At 40.0% G+C, this 22,427-nt stretch overlaps 6 protein-coding genes and 1 long non-coding RNA gene across 10 annotated transcripts; 3 read left to right on the forward strand and 4 right to left on the reverse strand.

Annotated features, from left to right (window-relative positions):
• Positions 1–1,534: 1,534 nt before the first annotated feature.
• Positions 1,535–2,744, reverse strand: LOC124216520 (late histone H1-like). The gene has a single exon (XM_046621099.2). The coding sequence runs from the start codon at positions 2,538–2,540 to the stop codon at positions 1,821–1,823; it is 720 nt and encodes a 239-aa protein (XP_046477055.1). The 5' UTR covers positions 2,541–2,744; the 3' UTR covers positions 1,535–1,820.
• Positions 2,745–4,121: 1,377 nt separating this feature from the next.
• LOC124216523 (histone H2B.3) lies at positions 4,122–5,561 on the reverse strand. The gene has a single exon (XM_046621101.2). It carries the CDS (start codon positions 5,517–5,519, stop codon positions 5,148–5,150), a length of 372 nt encoding a protein of 123 aa, XP_046477057.1. The 5' UTR covers positions 5,520–5,561; the 3' UTR covers positions 4,122–5,147.
• Positions 5,562–5,738: 177 nt separating this feature from the next.
• Positions 5,739–6,191, forward strand: LOC124216521 (histone H2A). The gene has a single exon (XM_046621100.2). It carries the CDS (start codon positions 5,806–5,808, stop codon positions 6,178–6,180), a length of 375 nt encoding a protein of 124 aa, XP_046477056.1. The 5' UTR covers positions 5,739–5,805; the 3' UTR covers positions 6,181–6,191.
• A 1,617-nt stretch (positions 6,192–7,808) lies between these two features.
• LOC124216525 (histone H4) lies at positions 7,809–8,210 on the reverse strand. Its single transcript, XM_046621103.2, has one exon. The coding sequence runs from the start codon at positions 8,143–8,145 to the stop codon at positions 7,834–7,836; it is 312 nt and encodes a 103-aa protein (XP_046477059.1). The 5' UTR covers positions 8,146–8,210; the 3' UTR covers positions 7,809–7,833.
• Positions 8,211–9,554: 1,344 nt separating this feature from the next.
• Positions 9,555–13,941, forward strand: LOC124218120 (uncharacterized). Of its 2 annotated transcripts, none has more exons than XM_046624548.1 (5): positions 9,555–9,801; positions 10,631–10,769; positions 12,261–13,202; positions 13,375–13,566; positions 13,699–13,941. In XM_046624548.1, exons 1-5 carry the CDS (start codon positions 9,682–9,684, stop codon positions 13,806–13,808), a joined length of 1,503 nt encoding a protein of 500 aa, XP_046480504.1. In that variant the 5' UTR covers positions 9,555–9,681; the 3' UTR covers positions 13,809–13,941. The 2 variants fall into 2 exon arrangements, with proteins under 2 accessions (XP_046480504.1, XP_046480505.1); XM_046624549.2 differs by having other exon boundaries at positions 9,735–9,801; positions 10,615–10,769.
• A 241-nt stretch (positions 13,942–14,182) lies between these two features.
• LOC124218117 (SCY1-like protein 2) lies at positions 14,183–18,838 on the reverse strand. Of its 3 annotated transcripts, XR_011177035.1 has the most exons (8): positions 18,452–18,835; positions 17,615–18,384; positions 17,070–17,408; positions 16,688–16,990; positions 16,216–16,597; positions 15,754–16,120; positions 14,978–15,597; positions 14,183–14,884 (listed from the first exon to the last, which is right to left on the reverse strand). XR_011177035.1 is itself a non-coding variant. In XM_046624544.2 (6 exons), the coding sequence occupies exons 1-6, from the start codon at positions 18,287–18,289 to the stop codon at positions 15,051–15,053; spliced, it is 2,613 nt and encodes an 870-aa protein (XP_046480500.1). In that variant the 5' UTR covers positions 18,290–18,838; the 3' UTR covers positions 14,183–15,050. The 3 variants fall into 3 exon arrangements, 1 of the variants encoding a protein (XP_046480500.1); XR_006882985.2 differs by having other exon boundaries at positions 17,615–18,834; XM_046624544.2 differs by having other exon boundaries at positions 14,183–15,597; positions 17,615–18,838.
• LOC138190921 (uncharacterized) lies at positions 18,714–21,404 on the forward strand. The gene is made up of 3 exons (XR_011177036.1): positions 18,714–20,117; positions 20,285–20,911; positions 21,156–21,404. It is a non-coding gene; the product is annotated as an uncharacterized lncRNA (long non-coding RNA).
• The last annotated feature ends 1,023 nt before the right edge of the window (positions 21,405–22,427 follow it).

Genomic DNA, 22,427 nt, shown 5'->3' on the forward strand with positions numbered 1-22,427 from the left:
ATAATATACTTATAAAAATAATATTCCGTGATTTTATTGCATTATTAACATTTTCAAAAAAGTACTATAATTTTTTGTTCGGTACTATAATGCTACGGCCCTGGTCACATAGCCCCCCACGGACGGGTTGGGAACACTGTCTGGAGGATCAAAATAAAAGACGTCTTAAATTATCGTAATATAGAATAGCGTATAATTATATTTGTGAGGAATTGTACAGCCTCGCTATACGAAGTAAATTGTAAATTTCCTCCGGCTATCTAACTGTCAGAGTACCTGGTGTTAAAAATTTTACGAACAAGCATCTTATTTAAATATTATTGCTCTTTCGAACGACTCCCGGCATCCAAGTTATAACTGGATTCAAAAACTCGTATGTAGATGGTCGTTAGGAAGCGAGTGACGCTTAAATTTCGTCGGCATTTTCAAATTTGGGGATCGGCGCTTTTTATGTATACTCTGCCGGGATCGTATCTCCGAGACCGTAAATGACTCTTGAAAGGCCAGCGAATGCAGATTATGTGATAAATTGTCTTCGTCTAACATTTGAACAAATTCATATTTTGGTTAAAATAATTCTTCAACTGTATAATAATGGCGAAATCGCGCAACCTTAACGTACTTGGGTATTTCGTAATCCGTGTCGATACATTTTGAAGATTTCACCACATGTATCATCTGTATCTACCGTGTATACATCACGGAGAAGGAATCGACTTACTTTACGTTTTTAGTAAAAAAATTAATTAAAACGATTATTCTCTGCTGCCTCAAACTTCCACACCACCTAAAATATGCTCCAATACTAATATTCAAGTTGCTATTGGTACTTTTCAACGGGCATCCTATTATTCAATCCGATTCTGCATCCAGAAGGCTGAAAAAAACTAGGTAAATCGATGTACAACGCGCATTTTCTTTTTCACGGAGTACAGGCGGTATTAGCGACCTCCGGTATCCTAAGATTCGTCGCATTGTCAACTGAGTGAAGTAATCAGTGTTACAATAGTGAAATTTGGCTGTAATCAAAGTAATACAAGATTCGTAAAATTGACCCGCTGAGAAATACATACATATAACAGTCGAGGCAAATTCCGAGAGAATCGATAAACCGTGGAATCTGAGTCCTTGCATGTTAGCAATACTGAAAGGTGCCCACGCCCGACAGAGGGAAACGTTTAGAAATTTGGCACTAGATTTGAAATTGATTTTAAGTTCGTTGACTTTCGACGAATTGAAACTTACAATTAATGAATTGTCTTTCAGCAATAGAATCGATCATTGTAAGACGAACATGGTAGCTTTTGATTTTATTTATTTCGAGTGTCTTTTTCTAGTAAAACGCATTAAATCAGATTGGGTCTGTACTCGGTAACAAAATTTGTTATAATACCGAATATTAAGTATGAACCGTTTATGCAATTAATATCCTCATTAAAATTCAAATTTTGGTAACATTTTACTTCTCTTTTGTAAGAAATGTGGGATCACAAATTCTGTTCATCATTTCGACAATCTATAAAAACCAGTCAATATGTCAAACTTGAATCTTCATTTAAAATACAACCAAAAAATTAAAACAATTCTCGGCATCCAAGTACTAGATTAAAAAAATTATACAAGCAAGAGTGAGTAAATACATTGTCATTGGGAACAATTTATTACTCCCTTAACATGACTAAGCCCAAAGTCAGTATAAAATTTTATTCAGCTGCAGTTCGGAACCAGTTCATTTGCAAAAGAATGAATTGTGGCCCTTACAAGGGCCGTTTGCGTTTTTCTGTTTCAGCTGCCAATGCAGGTGATATTGTTGTGCGCGCTCACTTTTTTTTCGGGGCAGCTGGTTTTTTGGCGGCAGGTTTAACGGTTTTTGGTGCAGCTGCTGCAGTAGCGGCTTTCTTTGGTTTTGGTGCCTTTGGCTTGCTCGTCGGCGCTTTAGCAGCCTTTTTCGCCTTGGATGGGCTCTTCGGTTTGGCCGCCTTGACAGCCGGACTCTTTGGTGTCTTTGCGAGTTTTTCCGTTGCAGCTCCACCAGTTTTCTTTGCAGCTGGAACCTTCTTTGGTGCTCGTGGTTTTGTAGCTGGGGCAACAGCCGAGGCGCCTACGGCCGGCTTCTTTTTCGGTGCAGCAGATTTTGGAGCTGCAGTTTTCGGTTTCGCCTTCGCTTTCACCTTCGGGGCTTCGGATTTCGCTGCGGCCATTTTAAACGAACCCGAGGCACCCTTCCCTTTAGTCTGTGTCAGAATTCCCGTAGTCACAGCAGATTTCAAATACCTCTTTATAAAAGGTGCCTGCTTCTCGGCATCTACCATATACGTTGCGACAATATATTTCTTTATCGCTTGGAGCGAGGAGCCGCCTCGTTCCTTCAGATTCGTAATCGCTGCGTTCACCATATCCGAAGTGCGTGGATGTGCCGGCTTGGCACGAGGCTTCGCCTTCGATGCTGCGGTAGCTTTTTTGGCCGGCGCAGCCTGAGCCTCGGAATTATTTCCTCCAGAGCTTGCGGGTGCTGCTGGCGAAGCTACTTTATCTGCCATGGCTGATTGTGGCAATATGTTTGATAATTCGAAATTACTAGGGTTCCCTGATTCAGTATTCTCGGTCCGCGATCCAAAATTCTACAAGAACCGATGCAAAGTACACTGTACAGCTCGTGTCGTGTAAATGGCGCAGCGGACAGCAACGGCTCGATACGATCGCAGAGCGCGGACCATGGAGAGAGACCCCGCAGCATTTCACTCGAGCTCTTCAATCAACCCTCGAGCTCGTGGCACCTGGTGATCACTCGACCACCAGGTCTCTCACTGATGGCGGTGAAAATCAATCGATGTTACTTAATCACCAGAGATCACATACTTTGAGCAAGCAGCTCATTAAACTTTGCAGTAATCCGGATTCTCTGAGTCTGCGAAATTTACGACTGTCTTCGAGCGTGCGTCTTAGCGGCTACCGCACCAAGACTGACGGTAATGCGATTATCGACCTGGAGGATGAGCATGCATCGTCGCCAAATAGACGTCTAGTTAGAGGAAGCCTTAGTCTATATTCTCGAGAAAAATCCAGACCTACAGTTATTCGAGGAAAATCAGCGGCTCGTTCTGAAATCGGCATGGTTGCGAGCAGTCAACTAAGGACGACGAAAGCTCGAGGTGTGACTCAGATGGTTAAACGTATAAAATTCAAAAGTTGTTGTAATTTCAATGAATACTTTAACGGTCTAATTCATCGGTACCAATGATAGTGACTTGTGAATAAGTTAAAAACTTATTTCAAATACCTGAAGTCATGCATAGAACCTTATATTTCTATGTATATGCACTTTATACAAATATAAACTCGCGATTGGATGTATCCATCTACGATGTAAATTTCAAGTTAATTAGCTTTATGTTTCGAAACTTGCGCACATCTAATGATATAAAAATACAATCACATTGAATACATATACATATTCTAGTAAAATTTTTCTGCAAAAGTTTAATGTTATATCATGGCATTAGTTTTGCACAATGCGCTATAAATGATCCGAATTTAACACTGCGCCCTAAGCACCCCATCGACGATGACGTAATGCATAGAAAGGACAAATCTGTCAAATGTTTCGTTACTCAACATCATTTGGAGCACTTACATTATGAACGGACTACTATGATATTCTTAACCAGCATTTAATAATCGGGTGCTTGATACGGAAAGTAATTCAATCGTGTGAAGAGCCGCATCACTATGGAGCCGAATGTAATCTATAGGATCTTGTACCGTATTGATTCTCGGAGAGGATGATGAACTGAAAACACGTTTAATGAAAACCTTTTCATGGCTGCAGTTCAAGGTACTTAAACATCGTTTGGTAAGCGTATTCAATATTCCAAATAAATGTGAAAATATGTAGGTAGTTTGTTTCAACTTGGAAAAGCTATGTTTTTTACTTGGATTGTATAAAAACGATAATGAACAGCGATAACTTCAGAGCTATCTCTGAACGCCCTCTCCCACACTACGTATCGTTGACGTCTGACATCTCCTGAAAACTTGCATTGAAAAATCAAAATCTGGCATTTGGGTATATTATTGAAGATAGTATAATAAATATTTTCACATAACCTTTTGCCGCCGGACTTACGAAATGTTGAGCGACTTTTGCAAGCAACAGTGCCATAAATTGTATACCAGAAGTAAAGGGGTATAAAAACTGAACAATATTAATTTCCCCGTTCGACGACGTTCCCTGAATATTGTCAATATTCCCGATCTCTTGCCACCGTATACATATACATGGACTGATAAATCTGGCGTTACGTGATATTCATTACCTATACGAGATAATTGACCTAGCCTGACAGACTGGACCATTGTTGTGTGCTTTCACGTATGTGATGAATCTCAGCAGGCAGGAGTTTCCTAAAACTTAATTTTATTTCCTTTATAACTGTTGCGTATATTCTTCTTTAATCAAGTTAACGTTAATGAAAGTCTTCTCATCCTTATTTGTATTAAACTATATTAATACAGTATATTAAGAAAATATTTAATTGCCACCATCTAAGAAAGTATATTTGGTGTATTGAAATGTTTCTTTTACTGTATTATTTATATGAGTTTTTCTAATCTTGTTATGAAGATAGTAAATTTTAAACTCTCAGTAATAGATTGTGTGGCATTCGTAGTTGGATATTTAAATGCAATTCCATACTATGCACGTCAGAAATATCTTCTGACTTTCGTTTTCATCTATTTGTATAATATTGGATATTCAATTTAATTTAATTCGATTTATCACGAGTAAAACATTACATAAATAGCTAATGAGTTTCCTATCCGTACATGTTTAATTGATAATGAGAATTCACATATAAGATAAGTTACAGTTGAAGATTGTTAAATATTCTCAGTATACTTTTGAGTGAAGATTGAATTCGGAAACTCTTAATATTGTTCAGTTTTTGATGACATTCGAAATTATGCATATATGTTCATAATTGATAACGAATGTACGAGACAACATATTCTGTCTACAACTATCGTGGGATGGAAAATATGGGTTCATGGGGAATGATATCCAGCAAGTGTCGATTTCGTTTTCTGTCATTTCAAAATAAGTGGTGGCTCTTAAAAGAGCCGATGTGTATGCAGGGAGCAGCTGCTCACTTGGAGCTAGTGTATTTGGTCACTGCTTTGGTTCCTTCACTGACAGCGTGCTTGGCGAGTTCACCAGGTAGCAAGAGTCGAACAGCAGTTTGAATTTCCCGAGACGTAATGGTGGAGCGTTTGTTATAATGAGCAAGACGGGACGCTTCCGCAGCAATGCGTTCAAAGATGTCGTTGACGAAGCTGTTCATGATGCTCATCGCTTTGCTCGATATTCCAGTATCAGGATGGACCTGCTTCAGGACCTTGTATATGTAAATAGCGTAACTCTCCTTCCTCTTACGTTTCTTCTTCTTGTCTCCCTTGGAAATGTTCTTTTGGGCCTTTCCAGCCTTTTTAGCAGCTTTACCACTAGCCTTGGGTGGCATTTTCGGTTGCGATCACGATCCTACTTGATACGGTCAAGTTTCGAAGTCTATAGTGAACTGTGCCGGATTTTTGACGCCGCAGTCTATTTATGCAGCGCTAGTTCTCGTTGACCGGGCCAATCGGAGCGCGCCGGAGGCGACGCGGCAAACTGATTGGCCCGCAGGGGGTGAGTCGAAGGTATAAAGTCCTACGCGGCCACCCAACTGGGCACAGACACACTTCGACGTCGCGAGCGCTCCGTTCGTCATACTTTAATAAGTCTATTTCAATCTTACGTTAGACGTCATGTCCGGTCGTGGCAAAGGCGGCAAAGTCAAGGGAAAGGCAAAGTCCCGTTCCAGTCGTGCTGGACTCCAATTCCCTGTGGGACGTATCCATCGATTGCTTCGTAAGGGAAATTACGCTGAGCGCGTCGGCGCCGGGGCGCCTGTGTATTTGGCTGCGGTGATGGAGTATCTGGCCGCTGAAGTTCTCGAATTGGCTGGCAACGCTGCTCGTGATAACAAAAAGACCAGAATTATCCCGCGACATCTGCAACTGGCAATCCGCAATGACGAAGAGTTGAACAAGCTTCTTTCGGGAGTTACTATTGCTCAAGGTGGAGTTCTGCCGAATATTCAGGCTGTTCTTCTGCCAAAGAAGACCGAGAAAAAGGCGTAATGCGTAAATTGGTTACACCTTATAAACCACCGGCCCTTTTCAGGGCCACCAAATTATTGAAAGCGAAAGAATTTTTCATACCAAACACGGGGCTAATAACCGATTTCTATACATATCACTTCTGCAGTGTGTGCATCACACACTATGAATACATCTCTACTAATATTTTTATCAAATTCGTGTCAACACCAGTTTGTGTTCAATATTACGTTTGAAATTGCTATACATATAATAGTATAGTAAATCATTGATCATATAAATTCACGTTGAATTTCTCGTGTAGTCAGAGCTCTGTCACTACACCGTATGATCTGACTTACTTCTATTTGACGTGTATCCATAAACGAGATGTTTGTGATCAATACATTACTACTAAAGAATTTTTTCAAATGGCCGCTCTCGTAAGATGCTCTTACAGAGTTCGTACTCCTTTTAGAATCTGAAATTCCCTGAATTTGCCAGGTAATCCAGCCTGAAAATAGGATTTTTTCAGTAACCTTTCATGAAAAATGCCGATTAATGACAATTTTTTCATACCTTCAATACTACCTAGTAACTAACTTAGTGTGTTATCAATTTACAAACAACATCCTGCGATTTTCCGTAAGAAAAAAATTAAGAGGTTTGGTATTGAGTAATATACATAGAATGTACGAAGTAGTGCGACGAAACAAAATTTTGATTTTTGCCAGGTGTGATGTAGTCAGCCCCTTGTGTCCTGAAAATGTTGGATTTTGAACTGCTTCCCACGTGAAGCTAATTGAATGTTTATTACTAACAAGTTGCAGCTTCCTAAATTACTCGGCAGCAACAACTAGAATCGAATTCACAGCAATTCAAATTGACTCACCTCTAATTCTTACCTCACAGTAAAAAAAACCATTGATCCGAAATGCTACTATGCAGTGCGCATGCCTGCTCCGGAAATAGTCAATACTTGCAAGAATTGGAGTTTTTTGGTTGAATGTTCCGTACATATTCTCTGTAATTCGTTTTGGGCTTCTATCTAAGGACAGGATCGCGCTAGGCTGGGAGAATTGTTGCAATATAAGTGCATCTTTTACCATCCGAGATATGACGGAACACGTATTTCACCAAAGTGGAGTGAATAGCGTACATTATACCTGAATCTGTAGTATTATTAGTTTACCACTTCGTTCGTTCAACTTGATCGGAAAAAGTACTAGTTTTCGACAATTTTAGCCGAAAATTTCTTCAGATTCACAACTTTTCTTTCAGATAAAGTATAGTATAATTGGTTGCTTGCACTGAAGAAAGTCGTGGAAGTGAAAAATGCAAGCTGCACTTGTCATCATTCCGAAATATTTGTACGAATGGAACATTAAATTAGATTATTTCTTTGAATAATTCGTATGATGGTAATTATCATAAAAACGAATCACCTTTCACACGACCGCCATAAATTACAGATGCAAATATACGCACTCTATCAAGTGAAGAGTATTATATCTGATTCAGTTCTACGGTTAAGATAGGCCAAAGAGAATAAGTGTTACGTATGGCATATAATCTATGAACCAATTGAATAGCCGTTATGTGATGTGAAATTCGATTCTTTGCATTGGACTAATATTGTTGGCCCTAAAAAGGGCCGATTTGTCCTAGTCGCAGACATGTATGTGGCGTTGCGGTTTAACCGCCAAAACCGTAGAGGGTGCGTCCCTGGCGTTTCAAGGCATAGACGACGTCCATAGCGGTGACGGTCTTCCTTTTCGCGTGCTCCGTGTAGGTCACAGCGTCACGAATCACGTTCTCAAGGAAGACCTTGAGGACACCGCGAGTCTCTTCGTAAATTAGACCTGAGATTCGCTTGACGCCGCCACGTCGGGCCAACCGACGAATGGCTGGCTTGGTAATGCCCTGGATGTTGTCGCGAAGCACCTTCCTGTGACGCTTTGCACCTCCTTTGCCCAATCCCTTACCTCCCTTTCCACGACCAGTCATCTTGTTGCTTGTCCGGGGACTTGGATAATCGCGAGTGTACTTCCTACGACCGTGACACGACCACCTCAAGGATGCAACTGTGCCCTGTCGTACGCCGCGCGCAGTTTTTATCCGCTCAAACGCCACGATCCCTACCACTGCTCCGTCAACCAATCAGCGCAACGCACGATGCACCGCCCGAGAACTGATCGTGGGCCCTTGCCCCTTCAAATGTTACTGACGGTGAGTAACAGTTAAGATTCGGAATATTATCGGATATACCGATTTGACTCATTGTCAGTCTGCGATGGAACGTCGAAGAAATAGGATAAAATTCTTCCACCGAAAGATTACAATCATCTGGAGGATCAAAATCAAAGACGTCTTAAATTATCGTAATATAGAATAGCGTATAATTATATTTGTGAGGAATTGTACAGCCTCGCTATACGAAGTAAATTGTAAATTTCCTCCGGCTATCTAACTGTCAGAGTACCTGGTGTTAAAAATTTTACGAACAAGCATCTTATTTAAATATTATTGCCCTTTCGAACGACCCCCGGCATCCAAGTTACAACTGGATTCAAAAACTCGTGTATCGATGGGCGTTAAGAAGCGAGTGATGCTGAAATTTCGTTGGCATTTTGAAATTTGGGGATCGGCGTTTTTTATGCATTCTCTGCCGGGATCGTATCTCCGAGACCGAAAATGACTCTTGAAGGGCCACCGAATGCAGATTATATGACAGATTGTCTTCGTCTAAGATTTGAAAAAATAAATTATATTTTGGTAAAAAGAATTCTTCAATTGTATAATAATGGCGATAATCGCGCAACCTTATCGTACTTGGGTATTTTGTAATCCGTGTCGATACATTTTGAAGATTTCACCGCAGGAATCATCTGTATCTACCATGCATAGAACACGGAGAATTAAACGACTTACTTTACTTATTAATTAAAAAAAATGAATGATAATTTGCCAAAGATTACAGTACTGATTATAAGTGTATCCAACGCTCACAACACAGCTAGCAAAAATGTGCAGCATTTAATTTTTTTGTCCTTGAATGCAAGAGGTAAAAAATGTTATGACAGCTGTCATAACAGAAAAACGCACGAGATAAACGTGACTTGCGGTTTCAGAATACAGCGTTCAAATGAACAGAGACTGAGATCTTCTATGATTTTGGAAATCTTGAACTTGATATTTTCACACAATCAAGTTCAGCGACATTCTTGAACTGCCTACGCGATTAAAACAAGCATCTAGAGAAATCAAACGCTTAGGTGACTACCCGATACGTGAGAGCGACATATACGTTGTAATAACCATGCAGGCAAGTCGCCATTGATCCCCTTGCCCCGCTGTGCCACCTGTACCAATGTTATCACAAACCTCCAAGATTAGATACGGTCTGCCACCTCATTTAGTCGGACTCACCGATGGCTGGGTTAATTATCCGCGGTCGCTCGGAGTGCTGCTATTTCTGGATTTTGTTGTTCGCGTGTAGACGCAGAGATTTTTTGGGGGGTGGTTGAATGGTGAGGGGTGACAATGCCCCGTACTCAACGTCTTCGTTTGGACAACGTGGTCACGTCGATGGCGGAATTGGGCCCCACAATTCCCGATGGTGGTTATTCCTGGCTCGTGTTTCTCGGTATTATCATGATTCAGGTAAGCGTCTCGCCCATGTTGTACGTCAAATCCCAAACCTTTTCAGATAACAAGATAAAAAAATAAAATAAATAAGAATGATTGTACGGATTTCTTGCTGCACGTTATACGTAGCATAGTATAGTAGGTTCCATCACCTCTTAATCCAGCCGAGAAATCTAGATTAAATTCATAGAGTAGCATAATAATGAAAATACATTAATTGCAATGTAAGTCACCGTTAGCCTTAGTGTTAAAAAAAAAAAAATGCTACTGTCAATAATCAAATCTGTGAGATGGATACTCGGATTAAGTCATTATAATGGACTATCCACCATCTCATAATGTACGTTGCACCAAAATGAATTGATTATCGTGTTACAATCTGCTGACTTTTCGTGAAATTAGTGCCACGTACATCATTCATTAAAAATTTGTAAATTTGAGAATCCGAGAGTTGCTAACACTTATAAGTAAGATTGATGATTCGCAAGTTTATCTAATTTATTGCGATGTTAGCCTCATTACCTACGAATTCCACATCTATTTAACGCCGGTACAGATAATACGCAGTTTATGACTTTTCGTGAATTTGCTCAAATAACAAAAAATTGTCTAGATAATTTCCAGAATAATATTTTCAACCTAAATAAAACCATACATTGTAAAATGAGTGCTTTTACCTGGGTTCCATGTGATAAAAATTGCATTTGAAATAATCACTACGTCATCATTATATTCTACACTATGATAAATCGCAATTATTTATGGTATTATCTAACATGCACAAACGTGTGTTGCACTCAATACCTATTTAATAAATCCATGTTTAAGGTTCGCACATTTGCAGATCACGGTTCCTAGTGTCCTGTCGATGTATGGCGTCGTCTTGAGTTATTTGCACAGCGATTCGGAACCAGATATCTATCTTTGGAAGGGGAGCGTCACCCTCACGCCGATACTGTTTACCGCTTTCTGGAGTTTAGCCGGTAATTGGAACACTTTTTAATAAGACACTGCAATTTATTCAAATACAGTAGCTAAATAAATTATTAAAATTTTACGATACACGTAGGCTTTCGATAGTTTTCGGATGAACTATCTTTTCATTAGTTCAGCGTTTTGTAGAATTCGGCCATTTCATAGGAAGAATTTTTCTCTCTTTATTGGAAAAGTGAACTCCGAAACAATCGTTGTGTTTTGACCGTTGTTGTAATATTCTACCGTGCTTTATTTTTCATAATCTGAAAATAACAAGGTAATACACAATTAAACCTTAAAACAGGAAGAAAATTCTTTATAATGAAATTGAAAAAGCACATTGCCGTATCCTTTCACGACGTGCCTTACTTTTGTATTAGCGTTATTATAACGACCGAATGGATGGAAAAATGTGCAGCTGTCTAAACACACTCCTTACTTTGAACCTGGAAATATATGAGGACTATTAGTTATGCTCCAATTGCTGAATCCATATTTAACCACCAGTATAAAACGTGGTGTTAAAGTATAACAAATGTTAACCGACTATTATTCATATTTTCCTAATTCGTGATGAGCAAAAGCGGTCTATGATACTTATGCCAAATATATAAGTTGTCCAATATTATTTTGTCGTTAAAATATTAAGTCATATGATGTTCTTCAGTAATAAGTGCCGTTTCTAGGGTAGTGTGCGAGTCAGGCTTGTCGCCCGGGAAAAATATGATCCCAGCTACAAAGTTTCAGGAATACTCGTATACATTTGAATTATTTTATTGGTAGTTATACCAAGTACATTTAGTAGATTAAAATCAAAATTAAGATAAAATAAAACAAAACAAAAACGATCAACAAAGAAAACAGAACAATATTGTAAATTATGGAAGAAAGACGTATAAGTGAACTTGTTTCTTATCTGGTTGGTATTTTGGAGCAAAAAAATGTTTACCAAGGTATCCACAAAGTGACGATGGAGGATGCTGGATCACTATTCTGGCCGGTCAAAACCACGAATAATAACATCCGTGAAAAAGTTGTGGGCACTGCATGAGAATTCTAGTTATATTTGAATAATCATCATCATTATGATGGAATGAGAAATATTCTGCAGTGTATATTGTCATTCATTTATGGAAGCTTTGAACCCCTATAAGACGAACGTAAAACTGTATACCTTGCACGAAACGTAGAAGAGGGATATAATGGCTCCCTTTCTTGCGATTTTGGAGACAGAAACTTTTTGTCCCAGAATCGATTCTAATAACGATTTCTAGACTAATTGAACCCCAAGGTACCCAAAAAAGGCATCCCAAACCTCGTAGGACCAACAGCTGCTGATATACGAAGCAAACTTGTCGCCTAACTGAAATAGTGATTTATTGCACAAAAAAATATCCAGTCTCAAAATATTGTGTAACACTTTGTGTAATACTATACTAGTTTATCGTAGAATTCTTTAGGTCTTCCATCATTACTATTAATTTTGAATTTATCGTTAGATCCATGGAGCCGTACGATTGTAAACCTTGCCACAGTACCACGTTTCGTAGGGCTGACAGGAGTAGCTCTGCTTGCGATCGGCATCCTAGCATCGGGATACCTCGAGACAGGAGGAGTCGGAGCTTATCTTGCGCGGTTGAGTGCCGGCGCTGTTATGGGGATAGGCGCAAGCACGGTGCTGTTGCAGAGCGAGAATCTTCTACGAAGACATTTTCGGACGAGATTAGTTCTAGTATTGACGTTGAAGCGAATATCGTTTTCTCTTGGCATCGCGATGATGCCTGGATACGCATACATGCTGTTGCAAAACACCGGGCTTCAAACGGGCCTCCTGCTTCTCTCCACGGCCCTTTTACCCGGCATCCTTGGTGCTTGTGCCTTCGACGCCCCGGTACTCCAGAGAACAACGCCGTACCGTCTGCTCATCTCCGAGGAGGACAACGAATTGAGCATTCGAGAAACCCCCGACGAGACACTGAGCTTTCCGAATCTGGAGGAAGAATTCAGAAATGAAACAGAAGAGAATGATGGGACAACTACCGGAGAACCAATCCCAACACCTCTTTTCAGTGAAGGGAGTAATTCGTACTCTTACGACGAGCCGGAGGATGATATAAATCTATTCGTCACCCCTAGTGGTTCTTCCACGACCACCTGGCTCGAAGAATTTCGATCACTGCGACTAATCAAGTTCTGGAGTGCCGTTGTTACTTGGTTTTCCATCAAGGGCTGCGCGTTTTCCCTCCTCGTGCTTTCTCCGTCTATGGCCATGACCCAAGGCCAGGGGTTCACCACCCTCGGTCAGTCCGTCACGTTGACTACCGTCATCGGTCTAGGGACGTTTCTACCTGGTGCAGCTTCTATTTGGAGTCCCAAGACTGCGCGATGGCGAAGCGTTTATTTTGGAACCATGTGCTGGCTTGGAAGCGCTGCGCTCTGGGGTTAGTAATACCCAATTAATTATATTTAAAGCAACCATAAGTAAATAGAGGAACCGTGTCGGTGCAATTTCTATGGTATTGAAAATATTCTCTGTCACTCTATAAACATGCACATTCTTGATCAGAGATTATTCCTGACCTACTTATATAAAATGTTCATTTTGTACAATAGGAATCGTTTCCAGCAGTAAGCATGTATGGTTTTTACTTTGGGCTTTCGTTGGAGGAGTGAGTATAGGCGGTTGTTCTGTTGCGGAGGAAAGTGCACTCCGTGATCTACTCGGAGCAAAAGGTGCCAATAGAGCACTCAGAGGACTCAGTACGATTGTGGGACTGGCTTTGCTGTTTCTAATATTTATCGAGGGTAAGAAACACGTAGATGTACTGTATCGGTTTCTTTAATAAATTACGGTGTACGCTTGACAATTTGGAAGAAGTTTTCGCTGCCGTTATAATCGCGAATAATGTAAAATTCGAAATTCAATTCTTCTTCCAGATTTCTCAACCTGCCTACGAATTGTGTCGATAGCTGAACTCGTGGGAGGTGGGTACTGGATTCTTACGCCATGCTTTGGTGCGTTGCGGGCACGATGGCCACAGCGGTGATATCGATTTAAAAATAAGCTAATTGTATGTGTGGACATAAATTTGTATACCCATTATTTTTTAAGAATCAGTCTAATTGTAAGTCGAACTATATGTAATTTTTAATTTGAATAGTTTATATTTTTCAATACAAGATATTTATTTTTCTATATACATTTAGATTATTGATAATTCTCACTGATAAAATGGGATGCTTTCAGACTGATGATTATCAGTTGCGTGACTCTGACTGACATAAGTAATTGAAAGTATAGTTACGTTGTGGAAAAATAATTAAATATGACCGTATTCGGATGGATCAGAGGTTGAAGGACCACCTACAATTTATATTCGGTAAGAGTGGATGATTATAATAAGAATGATGGATGCAGAAAAAAATCGAATTCTATTCTTTATTGAATCTGGTTATATAGTTAGATTGGATATCCTTTATGTTATCTCAGTTATGTAATTGTGTAGGGATAGTTAATTGAAAAATAATTTACTTCACTATACATATTACATAAGTACTCATTTGAGCTAGATTTATGTTAGAAAAGCATAACACTCTGTTAGTTTACTGATATGAACATACTTTGTGTATTTAGAAAAACTCAATCTATATTCTATATGAAATGCACCAATGCATATAGATATTTTAGGGTATAAAGTATGAGTTACTGTGAACGTGAGTGAAATTCTTGGATAAATTCCAATTAAATAAGTGATTTTTGATTAAACTAAATTTATAAATACACTGCAAACAGTACTTTATAGATTATGTTCGTAAATTTTAACGTAGGTGTATTTATAACGTAATTTTCTACAAAACGGGTAAAATTCGTGATTACATTATAAAAATGTAAACTGTCACAAATTTTAAATCTGATGCTTATAGTTAACCAGTTTATTCGAATTTGTATCATAATAACAATTGTCGAAAAAAAAGATGAATCCAAGTTGATAACAGTTACCAAACAGTCATTTCTAGCATGTACAACGGAAATAGTCACTAATAACGAGGTGCACGTATTCTTGTAGAAATCTTCCAAACTTTGTCGCGATTTTACAAGTACAAGTCCCGCATTTCGTGGTTCCTGCAAAAGGAAAGAAGCAAAACACCTTTTATTTGAATTTTACAATAACATGAGCAGAACTAGTACAGAAAAATCTATCTGCAATATATTCACCTGTAATGCTTGAGTATCACTTTGTAACAGTTAAGTCGAATATTAAACTATTCTCTAATGCAGTCAGTTTGTATTAGCTAAGTAAGTCCATAATGTCTTGTGTGGATAGATTCGGAGTCGTTCGTGGTTGGGATACAAGAGGTTGAGACATCCCCTGTGCCCCTCCTTCCGGTCTCCATTGTGGCCTTATTCCAGAATTTACAGATGATCCCCAATTCTGACCTATATTTTGATTGACTCTAGTCTGATTCCAGTTTGGTGCAGATTGCTGAGATCCCCCCCAATTCATAGTTGGATTCATTGCGTTTGAACCCCAACCTGACATTGGGTTTTGAACAGTTTGTGGTCCAGCTGTGATTGCTAGATCACCCCACTGAGTTTGACTGTTTGTCATACCGTTAGTCATTCCAGTCTTTCCCCAGGACGGAGACTGCAAGGCGGCATAATTTGATTCAGAACTTGAAGACTTAGTTAAAGGTTTGTTCAACTGATTTAGATTATTTTGTAAAAGCGTGTCAGTTAGATCTTTGGGCTTGGATTTCACAGGTTGAACAATTGGCTTTGGAGCCATTGGCGCTTGGGCTTGCAGTCTCTGATGTGCTTCTTGTTGCTGGACGAGTCTGAAATAAAAAAGTTGATTCAATGAGATGATTTATTCAGGAATTACCAATGTGTAAAGAAAACTTCTGGAAACTATGAAAAGGCTTCATCGCAATGCACATAACTTATTGGAAAATTATTAATGATAAAAACTCTTGTACATAGCTACTACTCACTTTTGCTTCTCTTGTAGGCTGAGTACTTTTGTATCGCACGTTTTTGCCGCAGCAGTAGGCGGTGGTGCTAGTTCAATTCCAGCGAACGTGTCACTCAAACTACTAGATGTAGGATTGCCAGCTTGGGAAAGAGCCTGATCAAATTGTTGAGCTTCCTTTCGGACAGCATCCAGTTGACGGAGAGCTTCACGATGCTCAGAGGTAACTCGTGTCACCATATCTCCCACAAGCGAAGCTAGTGTTTCAAATTGTGTGGGACTAAGTCCTGGCTCAACACAGAATGGAAGCAGAAATGGCAAAATTCGAGTTGCCAACATTTCCTTACTCATGCCCAGCTTGCTGTGGGTCAGTACCAGCTTGTAAATACCTGTAAGTCGCAAGGTTATCGTTAGTCTATGATTAGACGAATTTATGGCATTAGCTATGGGATATAACTTGCCTGAATTACAACTAGCTCCTTACCTATAATGGCCATTAAAACGGCAGGTTCGCCAGAATGTGGGACTTCTTGGAGAAATGGAAGAATTTGATCTAGAATCAACCACTTGTCCAAGTGGTCTAGCATTTTAGCAAGGCACAGAAGACAGTTCACCCTCACCCCCAAGTTGGTACTACCTTTACTTGCTAGACATAATTTTTTAATTCTAGGTAAAATCGCATTTTTCATTGATGGTCCATCGATCAAGTTGGCTATAGAAGGGAGCGCAGCAAGGCAGAGCTCTTGCAGCTGCTCCCAATCGGAATCTAGAGCTCGTGTAAGAAGTGGCAGGACATCGTTTCTGATCGCATCAGCCGGGCACAGTTTCAAAAGTAGATCAACACGTTGTAGTAAAACTAAGCTGACCTATAAAAAAGGAAGAGTTACAAATTAAATTATATGATAGTTTTAAAAAATCTGTAGAGTGGTAAGTAATCGATATAAAGGAAATCAAACCTGTGGTGGGTCTTCCAGTGCCAACACAGGTTTTAGGTTGGGTAAAATGTGTTCCTTGAATTCTTCTGCAGTGCCATTTTCCGATACCTGTAGTACACTTGGGAGTACAAAAGGCACCATTGGAGCATTAACAAATTCTTTGTAGAGGGCTGGTAATACTCTGTGTAGGGCAACTCTGTGCGGAAGTTGCTTTATTACTTTTGGCAGACCTTTGTAAAACTGGGACTTTTGTAGATTGTCCCATTGAAAGAGTTTGTCCAAATAGTTCAATGTCCGCACTCCAATATCAGTAAAGTAATCAATCTGTAAATATTCATTATTTATACAATCAACTTCAAATTTTCCTACAATTTTCGTAGATATAGAAGCAACACCTTTGTACCTTAATAAATTGATGCGCATCTGGTCTCAGTTCAGGATTATTACTTAGCATGAGTTTTGTAGTATCTCTTAGTGGTTCAGGAATGTGACTAAGTTTAGATGAGGAAAGAGAGTTCTTTAGATCTCCCAAAAAGCGTCGGCATTTTGACGGATCTCCATGACATTCGTTCAGTGGACGGCCCCCTGGTGAATGTAAGACATACACGAGCATGCCCAGTGAAAAAATATCACTAGGTGGACTGCAGCTGCCTGCAATTGCACACTCAGGTGCTAAATAATCTAAAGATGGCTGTGCTATACTCGGTATTGTTGGGTCATAATCTGCATATGACCACGATGGCTGGAAAAATTGAACAGTGAATAGAAAATATTCGGTACGTGGTAAAGATAGTAATATTTGGTCACTTGCAATGCTTTACAAATGTGAAGTTCAGTAACTTTGGAATTAACTTTGGATGCATCTAATCTTAAATAGAAAACATTCCAAGTCACAGAGTTTCGGACGTATTCGAATGAGTTATAACTTCGATTAGTGTTTATTAATACCTGTTTATCGTTCGGGCTCTGATTAACAGCACAGAAATCAAATCCAAAAATTTTCCAGGCTCCATGTCCATTGATCATAATGGCTTCTGGGCACAAATTTCTGTGCAACAGTTTGACATCAGTATGGAGAAAGGCTAAACCTTCGCCTAGTTGCATGAGACCGTAGCGAATTTCGACATCAAGTAGTTTATAATCTCTTAAAGCAGCTGGCGTTGGTTGAGGTACATTTTCAAGCCGGCCTAGTACGTTAGCAAGGCTTGCAAAGACTGGTTCGGTAGCAAAGGCTAAACTGTCCCGCGACTCCTCCAGCGGATGCTGAACTATCAAAACCTGAGGATGGCGGAGTTTTGTGATTTGAGTAACCCCACGTCTGAGAGAATCAAGAACAGCTTCACGCTCAACTTTTCCAGACCATCGGTCTAGCTGGCGTTTCTCAAAGACAAATATAGCTGCTTCCTGTTTGGTTGATTTTTTATAACCACTGTAAACCTTCCATAGCAGGCCTGGACCAGCGCTGCCGACATGTGCAGTTGCTTCAAATTCTCTGGTTACTGGATTTCCAGGCAGAACACTTGATAGTTGGGAGAGACCATAAGCTGTACTGTTAACAGTGTTGCTTATAGTATTGCTTATGGTGTTGCTCACTGTGTTTCGGAGCTTGTTCAAGACGTCCATATTTGTAACTCTTGATTAATATCAGTTTCACTGAATGGATGGAGAATGTTGTTCTATACCGTTGACCAGACCTTCACAGCTCAGCTTTATCAACGCTGTAATTGTACATATTTACAATTAAACCGATATGTCGAATGTCACTTTATTTGACACATCGCCCACCTACGGCTGATGACTAATGCAGCCACATGCCTGCATGTGGGGTACGTCCTTTTATTCTCTCTGCGCAGGTATGCATGAATACCTATATTTGTCTCCGTCGTACTTGGATATTTAGTAAGAAATGAAGATACAATCTACGCGCAACGGCCGAATGAAAGAGCGCACCCTGTGGTTTACTCAACGGAAGCTGGTGTCGAGGCCATTCATAAGTTGTTTCTACTACTTTGTGGTTGTTTCTTAACAAAAGTAAGTACGATATGACTTTTGGTTTTGTTTCAGTGAAAAAAACATACATCTGTGCGTACGGTAAGTAATATCGTTGATTGAAGTTTGCTGAAGGCAGTTAGCCATGGGTATCATTTTCAAACAACTAAGAAGGTGCGTCGTGCACGGCACGTAACGGCAGTACTGCTGACCGTGACGTCACGCAGTCAACTGCGAACTGCGTTCCGTTTTTACTTCGAGTTGCCAGTCGCAGTAAAATCGGAACGCTACACCGAGGACGTGGCTTTCTCAAGTACTGCAACTGCCTCACGTCCCAGACCGCAGTACTCACAGTCAACATCATCACAAATTTCATGACGGCACTGACTGGCAGCAGTAAGCTGTCGCGCGATTTCGGAGCGCGGTTGCCAGTACTTGCAGCAGAGAGACTTGCAGTACTGCGAGTATATTTCGGAATACACCCAAAGTTTGCTAACCGGATACGTTGACTCAAGAATATAAAGACGGATGCCCCTGGGTAAATTTTGGTCACCAGTTTTCGTCGGGCCAGTGGGCCCAGGTGGGCCTGGGAGCGTAGGAGGGTTCTGCTCTATCGACTCTACCTAATAAATTTCTTCCAAAATTCGTAGCAAAACAGTGATTTCATTGAAGTATAGGTACCCAAGAGAAGAATGTATACATAGATCATAAATATTAAGAGATCAGATGTAATAATGATGCAGAGGCTAGAAAGTATATATGTATATATGCGGTTCATGTACGATATTAATATATATGATCAATTTACGAATAATACGTGATGCATACTATAAATTTTATAGTTTTCCAAAAGACAAACTGGATCATCTACAATAATACGTCTATCATATGGAAATAGAAGAATTATTCATTTCGAAATGACATTCTATTCGATACGCGCTCGATGTATTCCATAACATTGATATTCATAATTATTCGAACAATTTTTCATTTGCTCACTCGATCTTGAATTTTCGTAGGCATAGAATCGAAACGCTGTTTTAGCTAGTCGCAAGTGAAGTACCTACTTTGGGTAGAGAAGCAGAATTGTTTTCGAAGAGTGTTCGTATGGAAAAAAATTCAGAGTAACTGTAACACATTACGGATGCGCTAATTTTGATCGAAATGAAACGGATGCTCCGTATGTGAGACAGTATTTAACACAGTGTCCTGATTTAAAGACTTGAAAACGTGATTGTCGGTATTTTTTTTTTTTGAAAGGGAGTAAAAGAACGAAGCTTCTTAAAACTTCGAGTTTATTTTATCACACATTTGAAAGGTACGAGCAAAAATGTTGAGCATCCAACTGTCGCAGAACGGCCGGGTTATTAGCTGACTCGTTAACTGAAGAATATATCTTCAGTCAAAGGCTGACCATCGAAGAGCCTAGCCGCTTCAGTCGGGAATCGGCAGGAAAGATGAGGTGCGTATTGCTTGTCTGAAATGTAAAAACTAAAATCATTATACATCATGTCATATTATACATAGTATTGAAGTTCGAAACCAGAGTTTGGATGTTCGGATGTTCGGATGTGCAGAATGTGACGTCGCCCAAAATTTTTTTGTTCTTGACGTCATCGATCTATATAGACGAAAATCAGCTAACCGAATTCATCAGTCCGGAAACAACCGCGCAGTAGAGAGGACGTATGAAAATCGCGCTGCGCAGATTTCGAGTACCGGGTTCTTTACCTTCTGAATCCTGCGCTCTGAGTCCACTTTCTGGTGTAACTCGAGTTCCAGGACAAGCGGTCCGTGGTTCCTGCGCTCCAGGTCCGCTACCTGGTGAAACTCGACTTCAGAACAAGCGCTCCGTGGTTTCTGCACTTCAGGTCCGCTACCTGGTGAAACTTGACTTCCAGGATAGGTGCTCCGTGGTTCTTGTGCTCCAGGTCCGCTACCTGGTGGAAGTCGACTTCATAACAAGCGCTCCGTAGTTTCTGCGCTCCAGGTCCGCCACCTGGTGAAACTTGACTTCCAGGACAAGCGCACCGTAGTTTCTGCGCTCAAGGTCGACTACCTAGTGAAACTTGACATCCAGGACAAGCGCTCCGTGGTTCCTGCACTCCGGGTACGCTACCTGGTGAAACTCGACTTCCAGGACAAGCGCTGCGTGGTTCCTACGCTCCAGGTCCGCTACCTGGTGAATCCTGACTCTCGGAGGACAAGAAAGACGAGGAGAACAAGGTGGACGAGGAGGACGAGGATTTCTGCACAGTGAGTATAGATAACATTCGTGTAATATTTAATGGAAATTGTAAATATATTTCATCTAAGCTTTTTCAATCTTGTCATGTACACAGTAAATTACTTCAATTCATTTTTCGCGCAAGCACGAGTTTCGTAGCTACAAATGCACTGATAAAATTTATTATATCATGAATTATTTAATTAATTATATTAATCCTTACACAATATTTTTGCTGTGTTCTTATACTGAATATATTTATTTCTATTCAAGGTATAACTCGAGGTGGTTATCGGTGGTTGTTCGAGGTGGTTGGCGATTGTTGGAGGTGGTCGGAGGTGGACGAGGAGGAGGACGAACTGAACTGAGTCTCAAAGCCCTGTTGACATAAAAGCAGCTATCCGATAGAAATTATAGTTTGTAGTTTACACAGCCCTTTGCATGATATTTCATTATAAATACATATGTTTCAATGTATTTAGGAATAATTTATCAAATATACAGAGGTCATGTGCAAATAATAAATGAATTCGACCGCAGTTTGATGTATTTATTAGAGCTTTAACAATAAATTTGAGCTTTGTTACATCTTTTACTTTATTATGGATAATCAAAAACATTTCCGACTAATCGTGCTGTGAAAGCATGGGGATTGAACCAAAGGTAGCAAAAGATTAGAAACAGTGTATGCAGAGTACGGGTATTTTTCTAATAATGCAAATAGAATAGAATACCACGCCTTGCGAATTAGCTTTCCAGTGAGAGATGAATGATGAATTTTAAGGACTGCATTATCGTTGTTGAATACTCTACTCCTCATGGGAAACGAAAATCTGTAACGATAAAATTGATGCGCCGGATCATCGTCGACTTTGACTTTTGAAATGTCCTACCATTTCCGAACACCTCCAACCATCTTATTTACCTATATTACCAGATTAGCTATGATATGAAAAGAGAAGAATTATTCATTTCGAAATGGGATTCTATTCGACGCGCGCTCGATGTATTCCATAACATTAGTATTCGTAATTATTCCAACAACTTTTCATTTGCTCTCTCGATCTTGAATTTTCATAGGCATAGAATCGAAACGTTGTTTTAGCTGGTCGCAAGTGAAGTATCTGCGTTGGGTAGAGGAGCAGAATTGTTTTTCGAAAAGTATTCGGATGGAAAAAAATTCAGAGTAACTGTAATACATCACGGATGCGCTAATTTTGAACGAGATGAAATGGATGCTTCGTATATGAGACGGTATTTAACGCTGCGTAGTGGTTTGAAGACCTAGAAAGGTGATAGGGAGAGAAAGAACGACGCTTCTTAACACTTCGAGTGTATTTTAACACACATTTGAAAGATACGAGCGAAATTTTTCATCATCCAACTGTCGCAGAACGGCAGCGTTATTAGCCGACCCGTTCACTGAAGAATATATCTTCAGTCAACGGCTGACCATCGAAGGGCCTGGCCGCTTGAGTCTGGAATCGGCAGGAGAGATAAAGTGCGTATTTCTTGTATGAAATGTGAAAGCTAAAATCATTATAC

This window comes from Neodiprion pinetum, chromosome 4 (genome assembly GCF_021155775.2).
Source record: "Neodiprion pinetum isolate iyNeoPine1 chromosome 4, iyNeoPine1.2, whole genome shotgun sequence".
Taxonomy (NCBI): domain Eukaryota; kingdom Metazoa; phylum Arthropoda; class Insecta; order Hymenoptera; family Diprionidae; genus Neodiprion; species Neodiprion pinetum.